The 23,180-nt window shown below is 38.2% G+C and overlaps 1 protein-coding gene across 1 annotated transcript in view; it reads right to left on the minus strand.

Moving 5' to 3' along the window:
• The window catches only part of BNC2 (basonuclin 2), a 234,307-nt gene that overhangs the window by 90,047 nt on the left and 121,080 nt on the right, over nt 1-23,180 (minus strand). The window contains exon 3 of the mRNA XM_009891513.1: nt 7,231-7,466. Coding sequence (XP_009889815.1) covers nt 7,231-7,466 — 236 coding nt within the window. The remainder of the gene's footprint in view (nt 1-7,230; nt 7,467-23,180) is intronic.

Genomic DNA, 23,180 nt, shown 5'->3' on the forward strand with positions numbered 1-23,180 from the left:
CCTTTTCATCTCTTTGTGTTAAAGAGGCAAAATCAGAGAAGGAGGGGCAGTGAAACTGAGGTGAGGCTGAAGAAGGGAAGATAAGCAAGAAAAAAAGTTGGGGGATTGGAAGCAATGACAACAGAATAAGTAAGTTGGAGTGGAAAGAGAGGGAGAAGGGAACCGACAGGCACAGAGAACAACAAATAGGCTGGGCACATACTAAAGAGACCCAGATTTGAATCCTATCTGTACTGGCAGAGTAGGAATCTGGATAAATGTTACCCAGCTTTGAGCCTTGGTCGCTCTGAGGGCCACTGTTGTATAGTCAGAACAAAAGAACACATATAAGTGTTTACAGTAATTACAAGAGTGAAAAGAAAACACAAGATAGCAGTGTATCTAACAAGGCTGAAAGAAGTAAATAAAGATGTAAAAGTGTAACCCTCTCTTCATTATCAAGTAATTAAATGTGGGTGGTAGTTACAGGAAATACAAGCTTGCATGTTAAAGACTTTGGTTGTACTTTGGCTTTGTTACAGTCTTTACTAGACAAACCTCTTAACCTTTATCTGCATCAGTTTTACTATACATAAAAAGGGCATAATACTTATAGAGACGTGGAAATTGAGTAAGTGACTACTTCTTAAAATGCATGGAACTCCTCCAGTGGTCACAGCTAAACAAGTGCAAAGTATTAATTAAGAGACTGACAAACAGACCAATAAGGAATAAGAAGCAATATCAACTGCATAAATGTACAATTTTCACATACAAAAGCAATGGTGCATAATTGTCATCAAACTTCTGCTGGGTTGCAAGGCTAAACTTTTTTTTTTTTTTTCCCATCCATGTCATAACTTGCCTATTTCTCTTAATTTTCTTTACCATTAATAATATAGCATACAAACACTTTAAAGGTGTTCTTGTTACAAGAGAAAAAAAAAAACAGTAAATCAAGCGATGGCACTTGTTAAAAAAAAAAGATGAGAGAAACTTCATGTGACTTGTGATTATAGATAGCAGACTACATTGAACTGAAAGTATGATATCATCACTACAATGACCTGACACCACTTGTCTACCTTGGAAAAGCTGATATCCTCAGAGCTGCTGTTTGTTTGTTTTCTTTCTAATGTTCCTTATGTTTAAGCAATGGAAGCTGTTTGACAAGCTGTTTAATTAAATAGCCTTTGCACTTGGGCTCTGTATCAAAAGTTCAAACATCTTAAAAGGAGGCAAATGAGTACAGAGAGGAAAGCTAAGACTCTAAAGTCTCTAAAAGATGTCAGATAGTAACAAAACCCATGCTTTTCTGAAATCCTCCACAGAGGAACCAATGGTGGGCAATATTTAATTTTAAGAACAGTAAAGCAATTTCCATCTGTGCATATGGTTAATATTTCACCTGCTTAGAAGGGATGAGGTGCTAAGGGATTACTCAGAGAAAGAACAGAAAAGAAATTAAGAACAGTATTATTAAAGATGCTCAAATTTCTTTCTTTGGTCTCTCCCCAGACCTCTGGATCTAATCTGAATGTAAGAATGGTGTGCATGAACAATCTAGTTGTGGTAAACTAGGACAGCAAATGAAAACAATCCATTCCACCAAAAGCAACCATGTTTTACAAAAATTTGAGAAACTCGCAGTCAAATATAACACCAATATATGTGAGCATGTAATTTGACTATGTGTATAACCAATTTTTCTTTTAAAAACTCAGAATTATTTAACCTGCACTATGTATTTCACAATTTGAATGAGTTTGTTTTTGTTAATGGGATGTTGTCTTTTGAAAAAATGTCTAAACTTCCCCCCTCTTCTGAGAGTTTACTTATAGCTGACTTCAGTGACTGAAACAGTTGTTCTTGCTCAACAGTTGTTTTAGCCTTACAGAATCAACACAGCAATAGGAGAATAAACCACAGTCCATCCTGGTCATCATCTGAAGAGTTAACTAAATTCATAAAGTAGGGATTGTGTTGATGATCTGCAGGCAAAGATACACACAAGCCCAAGTCAGCAGTGGCAGAGGATGTAATTAATTTCTGAGGGTTTTTTCTTACCTTTAAAATTAGCCGCCTCAACAGTGAAACCACAGAGGCAGGAAACACATCATACTCCCATTTCTCCTCTTCCCAAAGCAGAAAACGATATTGAATAATTTTGAATTTCATCAGTTTTCAGCATTGACATTGCTATGGAAAAGACCTTCATTTAGGATTACCGATTCTCCATGCACTGTCCAGTGCAGGAACTGTTTTAAGCGAGTCACCATGTGGGCCAAGAAAATACCCATACGTTTCCAGTTGGCTTTAGTTTTGATTTTGGGGACTCTTTTTTTTAGCTTCTCATAGCTGTGAGTGGCATCAGAGAGTCTGGCAGCCAAGACATTGCCTACGAGCTGCTAACTATAATCCACTTTTTTCGAGGGAACATTGGTAAGAATGGGAATCCTAGGTCTAGCCCCTTTTCCTGATTCTGCCAATGTTCTGTTCTGTGCCTCTGCTTCCCTCTTTGTACTGTAAAGATAATATTTATTTTCCTCTTTTACACTAAGGGAATACCACTATTTGATCACAAAACAGTCGAAAAAGTGTTGAGCTGTTACTCAAAACACTGAATCATTATTTGCAAAGAGTCAGTTTATGGCCTCTAAGTTGTGGTCACATGTCCTGTCGTCTGCAGCTGGACCAGTCCAAAAGCTGAATGTCCCAGCTGTTCACTGCTGGTGGCATAATTGTTCTCTAGCCCTTGCCTCTCAAAATAATCAGAGTTGACTCGCACATGTTTAGCAGGAGGATTTTTCTAACCTGGCTTGTTTAGAGAGAACCTGGCTAGGGAGCGATTACACATGTAGTTACACTAGCAAATGGGTGGGGTAAACTATTCTCCAGCGGTGGAGCAGAGGGGAACAGCTGGCAAAGTTACCTCTTCACTCAGCTCAGCTGGAACCAAACCAGGGCTGCAGGCTTACTCACAGTTGAGCTGTTCTTTACAGCAAAAGTAACTTCGCCCAAATCAACAGAGACACTAATCACATCTCTTTGAGTAGCAGGTGCAGAATCTGCCCTAAACCAGCTACTGTTGTTGACAGAATAATTTCCCATCATGTAAAGACAGTTGTTGTGTTGGCTGTTCCCAAAGAGAAAACCTACAGGCTCACTAACAGCTCCACACCAAAACCAGTAACTCAGCTCCTTGAGACAGGTACCAGATAAACAAGCCTAGAAACTGAAGCACTCTGGATACCCATGGGGCAGACACGGTCCAGAAAGTCTCCCTATGCAGTAAGGTTTTTTTGAGGATCACTTCTAAAGACGGCAGAACAACTCCTCCTCCAAAACATTAATCCTGTGAGCAAGCTGGTGAGACCGCTGACCAAATTGTCACTCACTGACCTTTCAGAGATAGGTAGATAGGTTCAGAAACTAGGTTTATCTGCACGGATGTCAGAGAAAGCTTGCCAGGTCTCAATGCCTTTCAGCCGTTACTGGCAATGTTGTGACTGTGCCCAAATGTGAAAGGCAGTGTATCACATTACCTCCGCTGGCTTCAGGGTTCCTTCGTTTCCTGTGCTCCATTAATGCATCCACTGAATGAAGCAATAAATACTGCATTTTTCTCTGCCCGCTGCTTTTTAATTTGCTATTGAGAAACATTATTAGTCAAAATGAGGGTATTACAAATAATCCCACCCACCTTGCAGCGCTAATACACAACTAGAGAGAGGCACTGGTTTCCTCTTGTTTCTAGAGTGGAGCAAATAGGGATGTTTTTCTCAAAAGTTACTGAGAAAAAGTATTTTCTTTTTTTTTGTGGGAAGAAGAGTTTCATTATGGATCTTGAACAGAAAAGAAAATACCTGGCAATACTAAAATAATAGATTTTGAGTGGATACATCTACCATAAGATTTCTTTTTTTTTTTTTTTTTTCCTCCTCCAAAAAAACCCTCCATTTAGGGAAAATGGAATTCAGGAGAAATTTCAGCACAGATCAATGTCTTAGACCTTCCCAAGGCATGAAACTCCTATTTTGTACCAGCTTTACAAATCTTTTGCACTGTGGTTAACTGGTGAACACCAAAACTCGAATCAGGATTAAGTATTCTGGAATCTGTCACAACCATTCCCTTTCCCTATTCTGTTACTTCTCTTAGTTCTTGCAAAAAGGACTTAGGATACAGAGTCTGCACATTCCAAGTAAGTTCTGTATTTCTGAACAAGTGTTCCCAAAGCTACTAACCCTCCTTTTTTTTTTTCCACACCAAATAGCGATATTCATCATTTCATCACGTTACAAGTTTAAAATACTATTATTAGAGACAAATAAGCTAGTTTATTGGTTTATGCTTCTCTAGTCCAGCATTATAGCAAATTTAAACCTTTTCCTAAAGATACATATTTGTCTATTTGATGTACAATGAGTACGTATGAGTGTATGGTAAATTTGCCAGCATCAACTGGACTAGATTATAACTTAGACCGGGTTGCACAGACAAGTTGAAGAGGACTATACTTCTAGACTGAGAGTCAGATGCTGAATTCACTGCATGACAGCCTACCAACAATCCCATAGCTCTGTCATATTCTGAGCGATTTCTTTTGGTACTTGGTATTTTTTGGTTCTGCTATAGGAGGTTCATGCCATTTCATTGGAAGCTTTTTGTGTGTAAAGGCTGAGTTTCAAAGCCTCAAACAATTCAGTGAAGAGTTCCAATTCTGTCATGACGAGCTTCATGGAACAATACCTTTTACTTGAAGGAGACATTACTTGTAGTTCTCATCTGTACGCACTTTACTGTGCTAGTGTTACAACAGATTTCCTTTCAAATTTCCCTAAAAAAATTTCTCCTTTTTATCAGATAGCTGCAATAGAGTTACTTTTTAAAGAAGACTTTTTTTATTATCATAGATTGCATTAATTTTTCTAAGATTTCTCTTCATGTATGTTTTACTAAGCAGTTTCCCTTTTCTACTATATACTGAGCTTCCTAGCTTTAATGGAAACAAAATGCAGATTTTGCCCAGCGAGGCCGTGGAGTCTCCATCCTTGGAGCTATTTAAAAGCTGTCTGGACACGGTCCTGGGCAACCACCTCTAGGTGGCCCTGCTTGGGTAGTGGGGTTGGGCAAAATGACCTCCCTTCCAACCTCTACCGGTTTGCGATTCTTTGAAATTAAAGAGCTAAGCTAACAGGCAGGCTCAACTACACCTATCATAGGGTTTCATTCACCCACTAAAACAATCCACAGCCAAGCACTAACCAAGTCAATATGTGGCAAGACTGTAACAGCTGCCCCTAATAATTGTTCTCCTTTAACTGACATAATATTCAATATACTGTTGTTGAATGTAGTAATGGTAAAATTCATGCCTTGAAGGCTACACTGTGATTGAGTTTTAGCCAGGTAAACTGAACTCTGACCTAATGGTGTATTATAGGCCTTTACACCACTCAGAAGCATAGGTCACAACCTCACTCTGTATAAACCTCTATGTAATTATATTACAAGCCATTCTTGCATATATTAAGACCATTACAACAGAATTAAACCAGAATCAATATGAGCCTGATTCTACGGCCTTTAAAACAAGAAAACTACTGATTTCAGTCAGTCTTCTTGTCTGTAAGTGACACTGACTTACATGCTATGCTTGCAATATATTACACCTAACTATTAATCGCATAAACAGCAATTTTCTAACGTTGTATCTTAGAAAGGATGCATTTTTTAATGTGTATTCCTTTGCGAATCATATTTCTTCAGTCCTCTTGATCAGTAGCATTCAGAATTCAGGAATCTAAAATGATGCACTAAGCACATAATGCTTTCATAGTATGTATCTCTATAGATACCTATCTAAATTATATATCATATCTACTATCTATAGATACATATCCTTCCATATATATTATACAAACATCTATAGATATCTACTGTATAAATATCATGGGTATATACTTACATGTAAGTTTTACACTGGTAATGGAAAACATGAATTCTACTGTATTTGAATTTGTGTAACATTTAGCTTTTACAAAACAGTTGCCTGAGAGAATACTAAAACAACTAAAGAGCTCCATTCTGTATATATATCCTAATAAGAATAACAGGATCTCATTATTAAAGTAATAGCCTTTTTATTACTCTTTCTCTAGGACTGTTCTACAATTCAGAACACTTTTCTGCAACAATCTGTGTACAAAGCATTTAAGAAAATATTTAAGAACACAGAATATGAAGGTTTCCATAGAATCATGTAAGGATAATTTACTTCTTTCACACAAAGGTCAGAAAATTGAAAAGGAATTAAAAAATACAGTCAGAATTCCTCAGAGCAGGAGGAAAGATTCCCATATTTTCCTGTGTAGTGCCAAGCATGCTATCGTTGCCTAGGAAAGTAAAGAAATAAATCGGAAACTAGAATTTTCAAAGTTTTTCAGGTGTGTCCGCTTCAATAACTGGATGACTTCTCGATGACACAGAGCTCGCATAAAGTCAGGAGCAATTAAGAGAACTCAGAAGCATGTAGTATTAGATTCTCAATCAGAAATAGTCTTATAAAATGTAATAATTCACTTCGGAACCCAACAGATGATGAAATTCCTCAGATAAGCAACCATACATATTCATGACCATACTCATAAAGCAAGTCTGTCCGTTTTTTAATTTACTTATTTTATGTCCGGTTTGCTTATCTTATCTTAACCAACCTGCATGTAACACTTTATTTAAAGCTAACTTCTTAAAATGACCTTATAAAAAAGATTTTCCTGTTTATACATTACACTGTAAGGATACTTCCCAACAGAACCATGATCACAACCCCCATTTCATCTACCCCTTATTAGATACCTTGCTAAAGAAGGAAAGAAAAGATGAAGGAGCTGCTGATTTGGATCTTAGTTTCTTAACTCAAACAGTAGCCCTTGAAAACTTGCCAGTTGCCTTTGATGACCAAATCAGGCTTGTAGCTAGCTAACCTCAGTATTTGCAGCATTTAAGGTATTTCCTACAATAAGCGTAAGCAAGGACAAATAAATACTATGGTACGAAGGAACCTGCATTTTTTTAGCTTGGGAAAAATTCAATATTTTATTTTGCCAATGCCATCATTAGTCTTCAACATGCCACGCTAAATTTACTTCATATTGTTCTACATCTTTTGGTGCACGGTCACTATGTCTGTACAAAATAAAAATTCAGTTAAGTGAGTTTGGAAACATGCTTTGCTTTATTTCCTACCTGAAGGATGTAGCCTCGAACATAGTCTCGAAGTGTCCAGCCTAAACCGTGTAGAATATGTAGCACCTCCTCTTGCTTCAGTACACTGAAGAGTCGGTCAAGTAGTATCTTCAGTCTCACAGGCACAGCCTGAGTACCATACAGCATCAGGCTGCTGATGTCAAACACAACATTGGACTGCACAATCTCCACTTGGGTTGGGTGGTAGAGGTGCTGAGTACTAAGCTTGTCCAAGGCTGAAAGAAAAGGAGTAAAGGATAAGAGAAGAGCTAAAGGAAAGACAAGAAAATAATCCCAAAGAATTATCTAAACGCATCCAGTTTGGCAGACACACTTATTTTCCAGAGAAACATCACCTGGGCGACTCATAGTATCACAGAATCATTGGGGTTGGAAGGGACCCTTAAAGGTGATCTAGTCCACCCCCCCCTAGCAGTAAGCAGGGACACCTTCAACTAGATCAGGTTGCTCAGAGCCCAGTCCAGCCTGACCTTGAATGTCGCCAGGGATGGGGCATCTACCACCTCTCTGGGCAACCTGTGCCAGTGTTTCACCACCCTCCTTGTAAAAAATTTCTTCTTTGTATCTAGTCTAAATCTTCCCTTTTTTAGTTTCAAACCGTTACCCCTTGTCCTATCGCAACAGGCCCTACTAAAAAGTCTGTCCCCATCTTTCTTATAAGCCTCCTTTAAGTACTGAAAGTCCACAATAAGGTCTGCCTGGAGCCTTCTCTTCTTCAGGCTGAACAACCCTAGGTCTCTCAGCTGGTCCTCACAGGAGAGGTGCTCCAGCCCCAATTTTTGTTGCCCTCCTCTGGACCTGATCCAACAGGTCCATGTCTATCTTGTACTGAGGGCACTGGAGATGGATACAGTACTCAAGATGGGATCTCAGCAGAGTAGAGTAGAGAGGCAGAATCACCTCCCTCAACCTGCTGGCCATGCTGCTTTTGATGAAGTCCAGGACATGGTTGGCTTTCTGGCTGTGAGCAGACTGCCAGCCCATGTCCAGCTTTTCATCCACCAGTACGCTCAAGTCCTTCTCAGCAGGGCTGCTCTCAATCCCTTCATCCCCCAGCGAGTATTGACACTGGGGGTTGCCCTGACCCAGGTGCAGGACCTTGCACTTGGCCTTGTTGAACCTTATGAGGTTGTTCACAGGGCCCCATTTCTTGAGCTTGTCCAGGTCCCTCTGGCTTGTCAGCTGCACCACTCAACTTGGTGTCATCTGCAAATTTGCTCAGGATGCACTCAGTCCCACTGTCTATGTCACTGATCAAGACAATAAACAGCACTGGTCCCAAAACAGACCTCTGAGGGTCACCGCCGAACAATTCTTTTTCACAGATGCAGTCCGAAACAGGCCTAGTTTCCAAACGTCACTATTAACTTTAAGTCCTACAGTAGAAGGGTGCTGAGCTGAGCCCCAGAAACTACAATACTCATAAGTTTAAAAGAAATTACAGAAAATTTATGATTAACTGATGACCAAGACTGAAGCTATACAGAATTGATTGGGACTGTTAAAGGTTTGACACTTAACCTCTAGGCGAAAAAAAGAAAACAGCTACACCCTAAACCCCAGCCTTTAAACATGTTAAAAATTAGTCCCCTGATTTACCATAAATTCTATCATGAATTCACTACTACTTGAGCTCACTAGTTTGTTTTACCCTTCTGTGTGAATTTCATGTTATTCACTGTGACGTGAATAATTTAGAGGGGAGGGGAGGTTTGCTGGATGAAGGTAATTGTTATCCCCTTGTGAAGTTAAATATGATGGAATTGCATATGACATCATGCAGTATCAATGTTTACATTTAATTTTCTTTCCACTTTATCAACTATGTTGCAGCACCTCAGCTTCTCACTGTTTTTTTTAAACAAAACTTTCTGAGCATTTAGAATAATTTTATAGGGACTTCTTCTCCTGTACTTTGGTTTCTTCTTGGCTTCTGGTCACTGGAGAGTTCATGTACTCTTGATAAATTGCTTTCTTATATCCAGAGCGCAAAGGCCCTTATCATTTACTCGCTGGCTTCATTCAACACGTTTACTCCAAGGAATACTTTGTCAAAGAGTTCTGGTTTCCTCGTACTTCATTTCTTGCAACTGATTTGTCTGATCTTTCCTATTCTAGTGGTTAAGTCAACTTTGAATAAATAGCTTTAAATATTAATTTAACATTCAAAAAAGATAAGGAATTGGCAAGCCTAGGGACTACAGTCCTATGTCTCTCCACAGGACATTTATACTGCAGAATGTGAAGGGTGGGATTTTTCTTCCAAAAGCTCTTCCAAAGTACTTTGGCTACATAGGCTTCATGTTGTGGGACTGATTTATTTACAAGGTCTAATGAATGGGATTTGACTGAAGCTTAAACAAGTCAAATACTTTCCTACTTTTTTTTTTTTTCCCACTTATGTATGATATTTTTGTAACATGGTTATTTTGCTACTATTGTAACAGATGTGTCATCGAAGTACTCAGCTAGAAAAGCCTAGAAAATTGATTTTGTTACCATGCAGGCTGTGCTGTATGTGTGCTGACATGTATATATGTGTACCTGGGGGGCCATGTGTACCTGAGAAACCATTTGGAAGGAGTAAAATAAAGTAAATTATTAATTATTTTTTTTAGAAAATACTACTACTACCACTGGCAATAAGAATGCTGTGAATAATATTAGTGTTAACAGATCTAACACCTTCTACAAGATCAAAATAATTACGCAGATCGGGATCACCTTGAGCTTTCCACTTTCAGTCTTACAGAATGAGACCAGGTTAACTGGCTTCTCCAAGTTTACACAAATTCAGACCAGAGTCAAGACCTGACTGAATATTTTCTGAATACTCAGTGGTTTTTAATCACTGCATCATACTGTATTTCTAATATATCTTAATATTTTTGTTTCTCTTTATTTAACAGTAAACCCTATGCCTGCAGTGAGGAAAAGCAAGTTCTTCCAACTAAAGAAGACTTGGCTTGCTGAAGATTTTAAGGTCATGATTCTACTTCGGCTCAAGTCAGAATGACTGTAAGACGTCTTTATCTAAAGGGTATTGGGTGCATTATAACATGAATAGCTAGAATGAGATTACAAAACTCTGTGGACATTTACGCACTTCATGTGATGTGACCACTCTAAGGACAGTAGCTTTGGAAATGCTGAGATGGCATAGAAGTGAAAGAGGAAATAAAAAAGGTCCTTTTAAATTACTAAGCACACTGTTTGACCAGCAGACACATATTTTTACAAGATACCCTGTACTATTTCAGTTATCTGCAACATTTTTTTTTCAAGAAATATTATCTATAGACATCCAGTTCTCAAAACACACACACACACACACACTAAGAGTTAGTCCAGTGTTGGATTAACATTCCAAGTGACACTGAAATTATCTCCAATTTTGTTTTATGGCCTTATTCTGCACATTATGTAATAAACAAATAAGCAGTGCATTTTATCCTTTTGAAGTACAAGTCAGGATATGCACTGAAATGTGTAATTTATAACACAACAAAGCATGTATTTTTGCATGGGTGTGTAAGAACATTTTCAAACTAAAGACAGAACTCATGCTACAGACAAAAAAAAAAAGTTGTACATGAAGAGAAAGGAAATGCACTTGCACTCATATGAGAAATAATAGTATGGTAAGCATCAGAAATTTTTACAAATCATTGACTACTGAAACCCATTGTACTTGGTAGGAGAATGAAACTTTTCACTATAATTTGTAATTTATAAGAAATATCTTGTTTCTTTCAAACAGATTGCTAAGGAAATAGTTGACAGAGAGAAGTTGCTTGCTGTAGTACTTCTGATTTCTCCTCCGGTATCGTTAGTGAACTAATGCTGATGTTCTAGGTGGATTCAAGAGTCCATTTATGTTGTTAGAAACATACTCTTTCAAATAAGAGATAAGAAAAGGACCTAAGTCTCATTGTTGTTTTCTCTATAAGGACAAGAGTATTAATTTGTTCTTCTTGCCAGATATCAGAGTAGATAGTTGTGTTCCGCTGTCCTGAACTGCCCATCTGATTTCATGTGGATAAAGCATTGCTCACCATTTTCTGTTCTAAACTATTGGTTCAATTTCTATATACTAATGAACAATGCCATGTTTCACAGGTGAATACATTCAACAGTATCTGCAGCAGTATATGACTTCATAAGTGCTTAGGAGACTTCAAGATGAAACATGCTCTATAAAAGAATGAGCTTTATCATACCTAAAAAATGACATAAACAGATGTGTCCTTATTAAGAAGATATCAGCGACTGAACATCACAAACGACACATTAAAATTCCCTTCCTAGCACAGCATGAGGTATTACTCATACTTCTTACACTTTCAGTGGGCTCAAAAGTTCACCCAGAAAAGTCTTAACATGTTTGTGACTTTTTGTTCGTAACCTGAACCACCGTTTCCAAAAACATGACTATCACGGGTTCAGCTAGGTGCTTAAATTAAGAAGGATACCTTTAAACAGACCAATTCAATTCTTAGCACTGCCCCGACAGTCTGACATTCTTTACCTCAGTGTGAGTGGAAAGCTGTTCAATGACAGAGGAAGAGAAGATCTAATGAATCTTAAAATCACATACTCGTTGAGTAATTTATTTTCTTGTGGAACAGTATAAAAAGCACCCTGTGTTTTACTGTAACAACACACAGCCCAGTAGTATTTCCATGGTGAATTCTAAATTTCAAGTACTTGTTTCAGAAATGTTAACTATTAAAGGAGGGGGGGCAAAAAAATTATTAGGTAATTAGTGTAGGAATTAGGAACCTTTCAGTACTGTTTTTCTTACCTAAAACTGAAGTATCCAGTATGCACCATAATTATTCAGATAATTTAGAATATTTCAGTTGGAAGTGACCTACAATGATCATCCAGTCCAACTGCCAGACCACTCCAGGGCTAAACAAACGTTAAACCATGTTATGGAGGGCATTGTGAAAATGCCTCTTAAACACTGACAGCCCTGGTGCATCAACTGCCTCCCTAAGGAGCCTGTTCCAGTGTTTGACCACCCTCTCAGCAAAGAAATGCTTCCTAATGTCAATCCTGAACCTCCCCATGTTGGCTTATCCACTCTTTACCTTCTTGAACCATAAACAAAATCCCCCAGATTTTAGAGAGAGTCTGCTCAGTGTAATCTAAATTGTAAAGATCACTTTGAAATTGACACAATGTGAATCTTTACATTACAGTCTGCAATATTCTTACTATGCAAAATTACAGCAAAACACTTTGGACCTATTTGTAACAAATCAATGAAGGAATTTTTATGTTCCATTTGTGGTTTGTCTGTTTGGGGTTTTTTTAAATGTAGTAAAACAGGGAGGGGAAAACTACTTCACCAGTTATATTTTACTGGAGTTTTGGGATCCTGTGTAATTCGAAGGAAATTAAGTACAAAGATACATTGAAATAAGGCTCAAATACTTGATCAATTTATCAAAATACAGAAAATAAAGACAAAATCTTTCATTTCATCTACACTGTGGCCAGTTCATTGGCTCAGATATGCAAATTTACTCATTGACCTTAGACCCATTCCTTCCCAACGTGCAGTGGACAAGGTCAACCAAACTAAAAGCCATGCTTCTGCGTGGATTCCATTTTGTTAAGCAAAAGAAATAGACGAATGCAGTGATGATTTTTGTAATTTAGAGGTCTCGTATTGTTTTTTGAACAGCTAAAAAATGCATGACATTTTGCCTTTACTGAATGTAAAAGAATTTTAGATATCCTAGTTTCAATGCAATTGGAGTTGTAAATACACATACCTCTTCCTAATTTCCTGATCCTAAATAGATATTTAGGAGAGAGGGATGAAAAGGTATAGTGAAATCCTTTCTGTCAGCTGATTTGCCTGGCTGTGTATCTCAGATCATCATAGAGATGAGCTAGTAAATTGCAATGTACAGATCATTATGGGTCTCATTTCAGTTCAGTTTTAAATTTGGGCTCTGCCATAGTCCCACTCTTGATTTTCTTGCACGGTCTCTAGCCAGTTCTCTAAATTACCAAAGAGGGATACAGTTGGGGTGTATACAGACATATACATGACAATTCAGAATTTTACAAACATCATCATCTTTCCAGATTACTAGATTTTTTTCAAAGGTCAATAGGAAAATAAAAAAGAAATTTTATGGAGTCTTGTGTCCAGACAATAACAGAGAGCACTCCAGACTTTTTTTTATATCTAAATTACTGGGCCACTTTCTGCAGCAAGAGGAACTGAAATTGTCAGACAGATTTAAAATATGCAATACCAACATAAGAAGATTCCATAACACCATTGCAACAGCATGTTGAGTATGGTAGAACAGAGACAGTATTATTAATGGCAGTGTGGAGCACTGTAGTTTGCTGTTGATTTTAGTAGTGAACATGAACAGCTTCACAGTTTTCAGAGTTCAAGATTTTCTTCTTTTCCATCAACCACAGAACAAGAAGTAACAAATCCTTTCAAGAACAGAAGGTAGCTTATGAACAACTAAAATGCTGGAGGGACAGGCAAACTGCTGCAGTCATAAGAGGTGGTCTAAGCTAGCCTCCCTCAGGATGCAGATTTAATTCCACCTGTAACACGGTGTAATGTGGTGCATTTTGTAGGTGGAAAAAATTGCTCCCCAAAAATATCATGCTTAGAAGGTGACTAAGGACAAGAAAACTTGCCAGTGCCCACTGAATGGCTCAAATATTTTCATGGTGTAGGAAATTATCCCATTCAACCCTGGCACAAGCGAAGAGAGCACGGGACATTAACATTTACATGGGTGGGTGAACATCCTGAATCAGTCTAGGTATAAGTTCCAGCTACAACATGGCATCCTTTGGTGATCTCCATTTCACTTTTGTCTTCATCCCTTTCACAAGTTAATCCAGATAGAAATGTGCACTAAGAAACTGTGGATTTCAAAAGATCCTGGAAGGAAAGTAAGTACAGCATATTCTGATTCATAGGCAAAACCAACCTTTCTTTCTGCCTTTTACCGTATTTAAAAGCTAATAATGGAAACCATTTGCCAAATGCATTTAGTCTCTGACAGGGACACATATGTGATCTTCTAATTTACAGCTTGCATGTACAGATGTTCACACTTAGTAAAAGGATTCTTAATAGCATTTTAAAATTAAATGTGTGTTGATAATAGGTGTTTCAAACCCAAACAACACAGCAACTAAACTGATAAATGTCTTCATGCCTCACCATGCCTCATGCTATAACAACATTTTTATAACAGATTAAAAAAAAAAACAACCCAGCACTTCAGTTGCATGTACACAAAATAAATGTTATTAAAAAAGTCTGAATAAAAACTTTCATTAATTTTTCTGTCTATGATCTGATTCCAAGTTGAAACATTTAGATTGCTACTAGGTTTATGTAGCCGAAAGCAGAACCACAGTTTGTTCACAGACATTGCTTGCTGTCTGCAATTTTTTTTATCCCTTTGCAAAACTTTGAACCCCATCCAGCTTTGACACACTGCCTCTTCAGTTAATAACTATCAAGTTTCCCCTTGTCTCCTGTCTACTTTTCTTTGAGGCAATTGCGCACTCAGCACCCCGAGATAATAACACACATCTATAAGATAAAAGCAATGGCATTAATGTAATTGTCTGCCTTTCTCTCTTTAGCCTAATCTTTTTTTTCCTTCAGTTTTGACTGCCTCTGTGACACCTGTTTTTGTCTCCTCTGATCCTACGACAGGTTTTCCGCTGACAAGGTTTTTGCCTGACAGAGATTCTGCCAGACAAGAACATAATAAAATATGAAGAACTGCTTGTCAGAGTTTCTGCCAATGCTCACATGAAATAGGGAAAAAAAAAAGAAATCCTGACTTTTTTTTTAAAGGGGCCCTGTGCTGGTCGCTTTTGGCCTGTCAGGAAAACAGCCTCCCTGGCCAATTCCTGCAAGCCAAACAGGTGTTTTCTTTTATGTTTTCTTTCTACACAAAAAACTTTTTCTTCGATAGTGGAAAACATGTTTACAAAGGGAAAAAAAAAAGGACAACCAACTTCTTCCCTGTAAAATGAAGAATGTTAGACCTAACTTTGTGTAGTGGTACCTCATAAGCATGTTTTTAATTCAGAATTGACCCCTTAAATAAATAAATAAGCTGGTAAGCTTTTCCTCCCTCCTCCTTGTTGATAGCTAACGTGTTCAAAGGAACAAGCTGTAAAGCACCTTCATTCCAAATTCTCAGGAAAACATCTGGGCTACTAGACACTTCCTGCGTGGGCATACTGCATGAATGAAGACACCTGACTACGGGGACCATGGCAGGGAAGACGAGACAGAGCCTCTTCTCTTCTGTGGGATTTGGACCTTGCAGTCCTCTCCGTCAATGTGTGCATTTTTGCCTAGGTGAAGGGGGACTTTGGCACTGATGATTACCCTGATGGAGAAGCACATGTGGATTAATCTTGAGAGCGTCCCAACACCCAGCTACTTTTGTGTGTGTTAGTATCATCTTGTCACTGCTGCTAGAGAAAGCAACTATTGATCAGTCCATGGTGTCACGGCCCTGAGCGGACTAATTGGCCTTCATTGCACTGACCAGCCTCTCTGGAGATCTCCACCCTGCATTCTCAGACCATGGGTCCAGGACCCCAACTCAGGCCTGGACCTTCATTCCCTACCTAAGATACATCGTAGATGTGCCTGTCTGCAGTCCCGTCTTCTAGATGGCCTTCAGATGCATGCTACAGCCTCGTCTTCTGCCCTGTCTCTGGCCCCACCTTCTTCTGTTCCTGATTAGAGCCTGTGGATGGACGCTTCACCTGACTCATTCCTTTGTGATGCCTGACATTGACAGCGGCCCCAGTTACCAGCACCTGGTTCTGTCTGTCTACTGTGATCAGACCATGAGGAACTGTGACGATGGTGCAGGCGTGGCCAGTGCTGGAGTTGCCCTTGACTCCTGGCTCAGACCTCTTTGTTGGGCAGCTCCACTTTCGCTGCTCCTTGACACATGGATTGACGGTGTCATTGAAACCTACAATTTATAATGGAAGCCACTAAATGAATATATTTCTTTCTATTACCTTGACTAGTCATTCATCTTGAGTCTTTCCTATCTCTTGTCTTCAAAGCCAAATGCCTCTTTCCTATCAGCCATTAACACCTTAAAAATATTTTCTCCCTTAATAAAGGTGAGATGAGTGTTAATATGTATCTTAATGGTCCTAATACCATCTGGTTGACGTACTATATACAGTGAGACAGAAGTACATTTGGGAGTCCTGGATTGGGGGAGTCCTGGATTTGGAGGCTTTCCATCTTAATCCAAATGCACCCCAAATTCCATTAACTGCGATTCACACATTCACCGAAAGTGTAAGTTGGAAGGGATTCCTGAAGATTGTCTGGTGCAGCCTTCTACTGAAAGCAGGGCCTCAGGTTAGGTTGTCTCTGGCCCTGTCAAGCTGAGTCTGTGATATTTACAGTGGGGGAAATTCCACCACTTCTCCAGGGAACCTATTCTGGTTTTTTTGCAACCTTGATGACTGTAATGAAAATGCAACAGGCATTGCCCACCTGTTAACATCATTCTGTTTGGATGGAGTACTGTGTTGTAGAGGCACTTCGCAAAGGCAAGCCAAGACCACAGTGGTGTTTCAGTCTAGAGTGTAACTCTGGTTCAAGCCTATGAAATGTTTTCCCACACATGCTAGAGCACCTCAGTTTTTCCCAGGAAAACCTGCTGTCCTAAAGCTGACAGCTTTAGATGACAGCTGAAGATGTTCAGACCCTGGGAAGACTGGTTCATACAGCTAGTTCTACCATTCATAAACATCAATCTTTCCCACCCCAGTCCATGTACTGTGATTGTTTCACAAAGCTCTTCTTAAATATACTTCAGAAAAATTGACTGTAATCAATTAGAATATAATTAGAGAAGTCTTTGAGACTCATGTTATACATTTCTTGTATTATCTTTTCTGTTTCTAAAATCCAGATGGAAATGGGATAATAAAGTAACACTATTGTCTGCTAAATTAATCTGGGGCAAGTTTCCTCATAATGCTACAGCTCAAATTGAAATTTTTCCTAGCAGGTAAAAAAAAAAAAAATATTTTTTTTCATTGAATTTCACATATGCAAAACAGAAAGCTGAGGTAAAGTTACCCACGGTATTGTCGTTACTTTGTAACATCTGAAAGCAGTATGAATTTTTTATTCTTGCAGTCAAATCCCATTTTAACCTTATGAAGCTATATGGAATGGAGTGGAAGGGTTTGTTTCATTTAGAGCACTTTCAATTTGTGTTCTGCTTAACCTAGTGAACTCTAGTTAATTAAGATGTTCCTATAAACAATTAAGCTTCTTGTAGGATCGTTAAGAAGATATAAAATTTATGATGTAATAAAGTGTAATAAAATGATAAAGTGGTTAGCACCATCACAGCAATTCATGTGCAGTAGCATAGGTGTTAAGAGAGACAAGTAAGCAGGTACTGTCACCTAAACATCCTGGAGAATTGTGGATGCACGTTGCAGAAGTCCACCACTGCTGCCCCACAGGTCTGTTGGTGATTTGCACTCTCAGGTCCCACAGAATTTATCTTGCTCATCTGGGAATCAAGCAGCGAGCACCAGATACGCTTTGGCTCCTATCTGAATCTATGCCATGTAGTGAACTTCCTATCACCACACTTAAGGGGGCAAGATTAAGGGGGCAAGATTAAGGGTTTCGCTGACTACCTTTCCAAAAAGCAGCCTCTACCTTATCTGGAAAGATGAATTCCAAATGCTAATTAAAAATATCACAGTTTTTATTGTCTTTGCTCCATCTTGCACATAGCAAGTCTATTTTTTATTTTTTTTTTTCTTACTGGATTCTCTTCTGAAGAAGAGGCTGTAAGACGTCATTGTCCAAGACAGCTCTTAGCATTTTATCCTGTAGTATTTGGTGTACTAAATGGGACGTAAAATGTAAACTCAGTAATGATGGGCACCAAATAACAATACCTTGAACTTTTGAAACAGTTTTAGTCTAAACCTCTCTGGGCATTTTATAGCTAGTCAAGGGAGATCATAGCTATAAAAGTGGCCTTAGATGTATTTCAGAGTTGCCAAAGAGTATCTGATGGCATTAACACCAGTTTTGTGAGAGTATCAAGTGTGATCAGTAAATGAACATTTTTTCAGACAATAATGTTCACAATGAGAAAGGACTTCACTTCAAGATGTGAATATAGCTCACCCCAGCAGAAAATGGCACTATGTTTCAGAATGGGTCATGGTCTGTTTAAGGCTTACCAGGCACTGGAGTAGTCCTTAGCTGACTGCTTAATGTCTGGACAGGGATAATCTCACCTGACCACATCCAAAGGACATCGGTATATTCAAACGCAGGGCTATGAGCCAATAAAGTTGGGGAGAGGGAGAAAGGTCTAACCTCTTCCTGATTGCATTAAGATGTCCTGGGGGTGGCAGAGAAGAACTAAAAAAAAATAATCCTAACCTGAATGGACCCCCAAGGAAATCCAAGGAGGTGTGAGTGTGAACATATGTAAGTTAGAGTCTGTGGTTTACCCCCAGGGAAAACCTTACTCTACACCTGAGGATGTCAAATTTGCATGAGGACTAAACCCTTGGCCATATGGTTATGTAAGTATCAGCTGAATACAAGGATGGAAAAGGAAGGCTTTTTATTTGATCTTGGGGCAACTAAGCATTATTTCCTTTCTGTCACTTGTGTCTTATAAACCTTTGAAACAATACTGTTTGTCTTGGATGCCCTAATACTTGGATATTCTCATTTGCTTTTACCTCAGCTTCACTTGCATTAAGGGTGATCTCAGAGTAACCCAAAGCAAACACCACATCACATCATTCCTAACAGTGTGGCAAGCTTTAAAACCAGATACTGGGTCAGAGTACCCACAAGATAACAGAGTGCATCTTCGCTGTGCTGCACTGGCCGCTTTGGGAATTGCTGCTGAAGGGAAGCAAAAAGGGATGGCATAGGCAGAAGGGGAACTTAAAAAAGTGTTTACCAGCAGTGAATGTTAATCAGGTAAGGTTCCTGGAAGCAACTGAGTAATGAAAAATATGCCTCAGCCTTCAGGGTCAAAAGGAAGTTATAACAGAGGGATTAAAATGATTTTGTCGGTAAAAGACAGGAAAAGCCAGACTAGATCTAGAATAGTTTTAGTTTAAAAGTCATGAAGAGCTAGCCTTTGTTATCAATGAATTGTAGGTAATTACTTTGCTAAAAATCTCTTTGTAACTAAAAAAAAAAATAAATCAGTGATGTTCACAAGTTATTTTAAAGCTTTTTAAAGAATTAAATAAATTAAAAAGAAGGAAACAAATATGTTTGGTATGCTAAAATTGTGATTATTTTTTATATCCTATGGAACAATACAAAAGTAACGCAATTATTTTACCAGTAAACTATAATAATCGGATTACATTTCTCCTTTCCTTTTTTAGTATTTATGCTCTACTATCTCCATTTTTAAGTAAAGAACAATATGGCAGTTCTGCCAGCTTTTAGAGAGACTTAGATCTGTGACGTGTTTTTGTTTTGTTTTGTTAGACATGATCTTTGACTTTGCAAACCTGGATTATTTTCACTTAACAGCTTTGGCCTGAGACAAATATAGGAACCCTGCTGACTTTTATTTCAACATAGCACTTCTCTTCCTTCCCGCTTCATTCCCATGCAGCTCACATTTAAAATCTAAACCTCCTTCCTGGACCAAATACTTTCAGCAACTTCAGGGTAAGGGAGAGATGCAATTTCTAAAATTTCCACAGCATTATTCTTTTTTTTATTATTACTATTATTATTTATTTACACCTGTCCTTCCTTTCTTTTGTTCTCACTTTGTGTTTCTTCTACCTGACAATTTCATGAACTACCATGTAGAAATTCAGAAAACTCAACCATTCTGAATGAAGAAGTCACAGTCATGTCATGCATCTGACTTTATGACAGAGCATTCTCCATTTTCTAGTGGAGGTGGTTGTTTTCATTGTGAGTCTCATTTACAGCAAGCTAGTATGTGCATTATACAAATACTGGCAGCAGAAAACATTCTTCACAAGGGGAAAGTGTAACCCACATGGCAAGTCTCTGAACACCGTATGTCAGCTTTTAAACTGAAAAAGAGTAATGGATTTGCCCTGTGTACCAAAATCTACTAGTTATTGTCATTTACATTAAAACCGAGAGGAACTTAATCTCAGCGTTACTAGACAAAAGGCCTGGCCAAGTCTTGGACTGGAGATGGGGCCATGAGTGGCCTCATCATACCTCAGAGAGGTACTAAAGCCTACTTGAATAAAAAGTCCGTCCCCGAGCTCTGCCGATTGGCATGATGCAGATGAAAAGACATCAAAGATCACTAGAGGACTAAGGATCAACTTTCTCTGAGAGAAAAAATAAGGAAGGAAGACAGCAAAAATGTTCACAGGATACTTTATTTCCTAGAGTAGATTGAACAGTGTGAAATTCAGCTAGTCCAAGAATGCACAGTATACCAAAAACATCTGAAAAACATGCTGCTGTTGTCTGATTGAGTTTTAACAGTGATCAGTTTGAGGGCAAGACACAGAACTAGTATTTCAAATTTTCTAATTTTCTAGATTTTCTAATTTCTACATTTCTCTTTGAAACAAGGTGACAATGATTTCAGACAACCTTAAAAATATTCTTATACTGTGTTTTTTTAAATCACTGTGAAGTCTGAGATACTGAAACAAAAATAAATAGAATGAATTTTGTAAATAATAGCTTTAGTCCACTATGATATACGCGTCACCTCGGCACATCTTTTTAGAGTGAAACAGTTATGAGAGACGGTAGACGGTATTTCCCATTGATACTGCATTGGGCCTTTTGATCTGTTGGACTAGGTATAATAAAAGTATTTCTGCCAGCAGTACAGTAGTTGTTATGCTGACATCAATGACAAGCATACAAGGCAAAATGCAAAGTCAATGAAACCAACATCTTTTTACTGCAGACTTGCTTAATTTCTTTCCTCATAGGCTAAGATACTTCTGCTAAGGGAAGTGGGTGGCAAATAAAGTGGCTTTTTTTCATTATTTCCAATAAATTTTGAGTAAGTGATTTTTGTGCTAAAGCTAGTAAAATGTCATCACTATCTTCATAGTATAGTATGTTACTTTTAATACAAAAAAATAGCAGGAGAAGAGAGAAATTCAAGCATTCAAGAAAGTCCTAATTTTTTGTAGTCATCTTACTCCTACATTATTTGAAAGCCACAAAACAGCAATTGCCTGTGTTAGAATAAATTCTCCTTAAAAAAACCCAAGTATTCAGATTTTAATAAGATTTTACTTTTCACCATATGGACTATACAAAGTATTTTAACCATTAAAAAAAAACAGAAGGGAAAACATCCAACTGTTATCGTCTGCCTGCTTGAGGCCTTGGAAATGGCTTATCCAATTTAAACCATTTATTTTTCATTTTAAAAAATAAATGCCCACCCAAGCTGACAATATGAAAGCCAGGCTTCAGCTGAAAACAAATTAAAACAGTCTAGTTATCCAAATCCGTTAAAATATCCAGAGATTCACACCAGCAATACCCGTTCTCCATTATGCACAACACTACATGGGAATACTGCGATACTCTATGCAGCTTTTGGCTTCAGCCTTAGAAATACTGACCGTAGGATTACCACTGTAGCACAGGGGTGCAGGGTCAAAACTCGATAAGATGAACTTTTGCCAACGGAAACATTTATCTTGCCACAAAATAACTTCTCTGATGAATCTGTTCATATATTGACAATCCTACTTTTGGCAACTCCAGAGGGAAGAAATTGAACTTGTAGGAAACCTTTCCTTTCAAGATGTGTGCAGCTCATTTTAGGTGAGTGAGGAAAAACATGAGAAAGACAATGGAAGCAGGAAAAAAACAACAGGCCAGCAGTTGCTATGTGCAATAATACTGTGGTGGCTGTATGCCCTTTCCTCCTCGCTCCAAGAATTCCAGCGTTTTAAATGGCAGCTATTAACATGAATTAACTCTGCACAGATTAGTCAAGTACAGCATGAGAAGACGGCAGTTCTAAGCTATTTTTGATCTATTCAGTTAATTATGATTCTAGGTTATCAGAACTGAATAAGCATGGTACTTCCTGTTGGAAACACCTATTCTTTGATAATTACACTCAGAAAAGTACCACACCATGTGTAAAGGTGCTGAGTTGAAATTCATTAATAAAAATCTGAAGGAAATCCTTTAATTAAACAACTTCTGAAGGTACCATGCTAACGGTTTAAAGAAAATCACTTCTGAACAGCAACCTGATTCAGTCATTTTGAAATCCAGGCGCTACACTGCAATGAATTGATCAGTCTCCTGAATGCTGCCCTCAAAATCCTGGAAAACAGCTAAGATCAAGAAATGAAGCAGATGCATCATATTCTCCAGGAAGTAATTTATAAGCCTGTGCTTTGACTATGTATATGAAACATACATCTGACTTGTCTCTCTCTGCCATAAAATGTAAATACTCCAGATGAATGTACACAGTGTACTAAAAAAAAAATAAATCAGAGCATTCTTCACTTGGTGCAGTAGTAAAACAAACACTTTCTAATAATATATAGCTGTATTAAGTTTTCTATTTGGAATGTTAGGCACTCAGGTAGGGAGCAGGTGGTATATCCCTAATTATCACATTCACCTTTCAACTTTCTGGATTTGTAAAACAGGGACATTTCTATTACACGCACTGTGGTAATCTCAGATGACCATCAGATATTCTGATTTTGAATTCAACCACCTCACAGGGAAGAATTTATCAGGAAAGTCTGATCACCCTTTTCTAAAAAGAAAATGGGGTATTCCTATATGCCAGCATATAAATGCTAGACTCCTAATTTCTATTACTCAACAGGAGGACTTTTTTTTTTCCCCTCCC

This window comes from Charadrius vociferus, unplaced genomic scaffold, assembly GCF_000708025.1.
Source record: "Charadrius vociferus isolate BGI_N301 unplaced genomic scaffold, ASM70802v2 scaffold198, whole genome shotgun sequence".
In the NCBI taxonomy this organism is placed as follows: Eukaryota; Metazoa; Chordata; class Aves; order Charadriiformes; family Charadriidae; genus Charadrius; species Charadrius vociferus.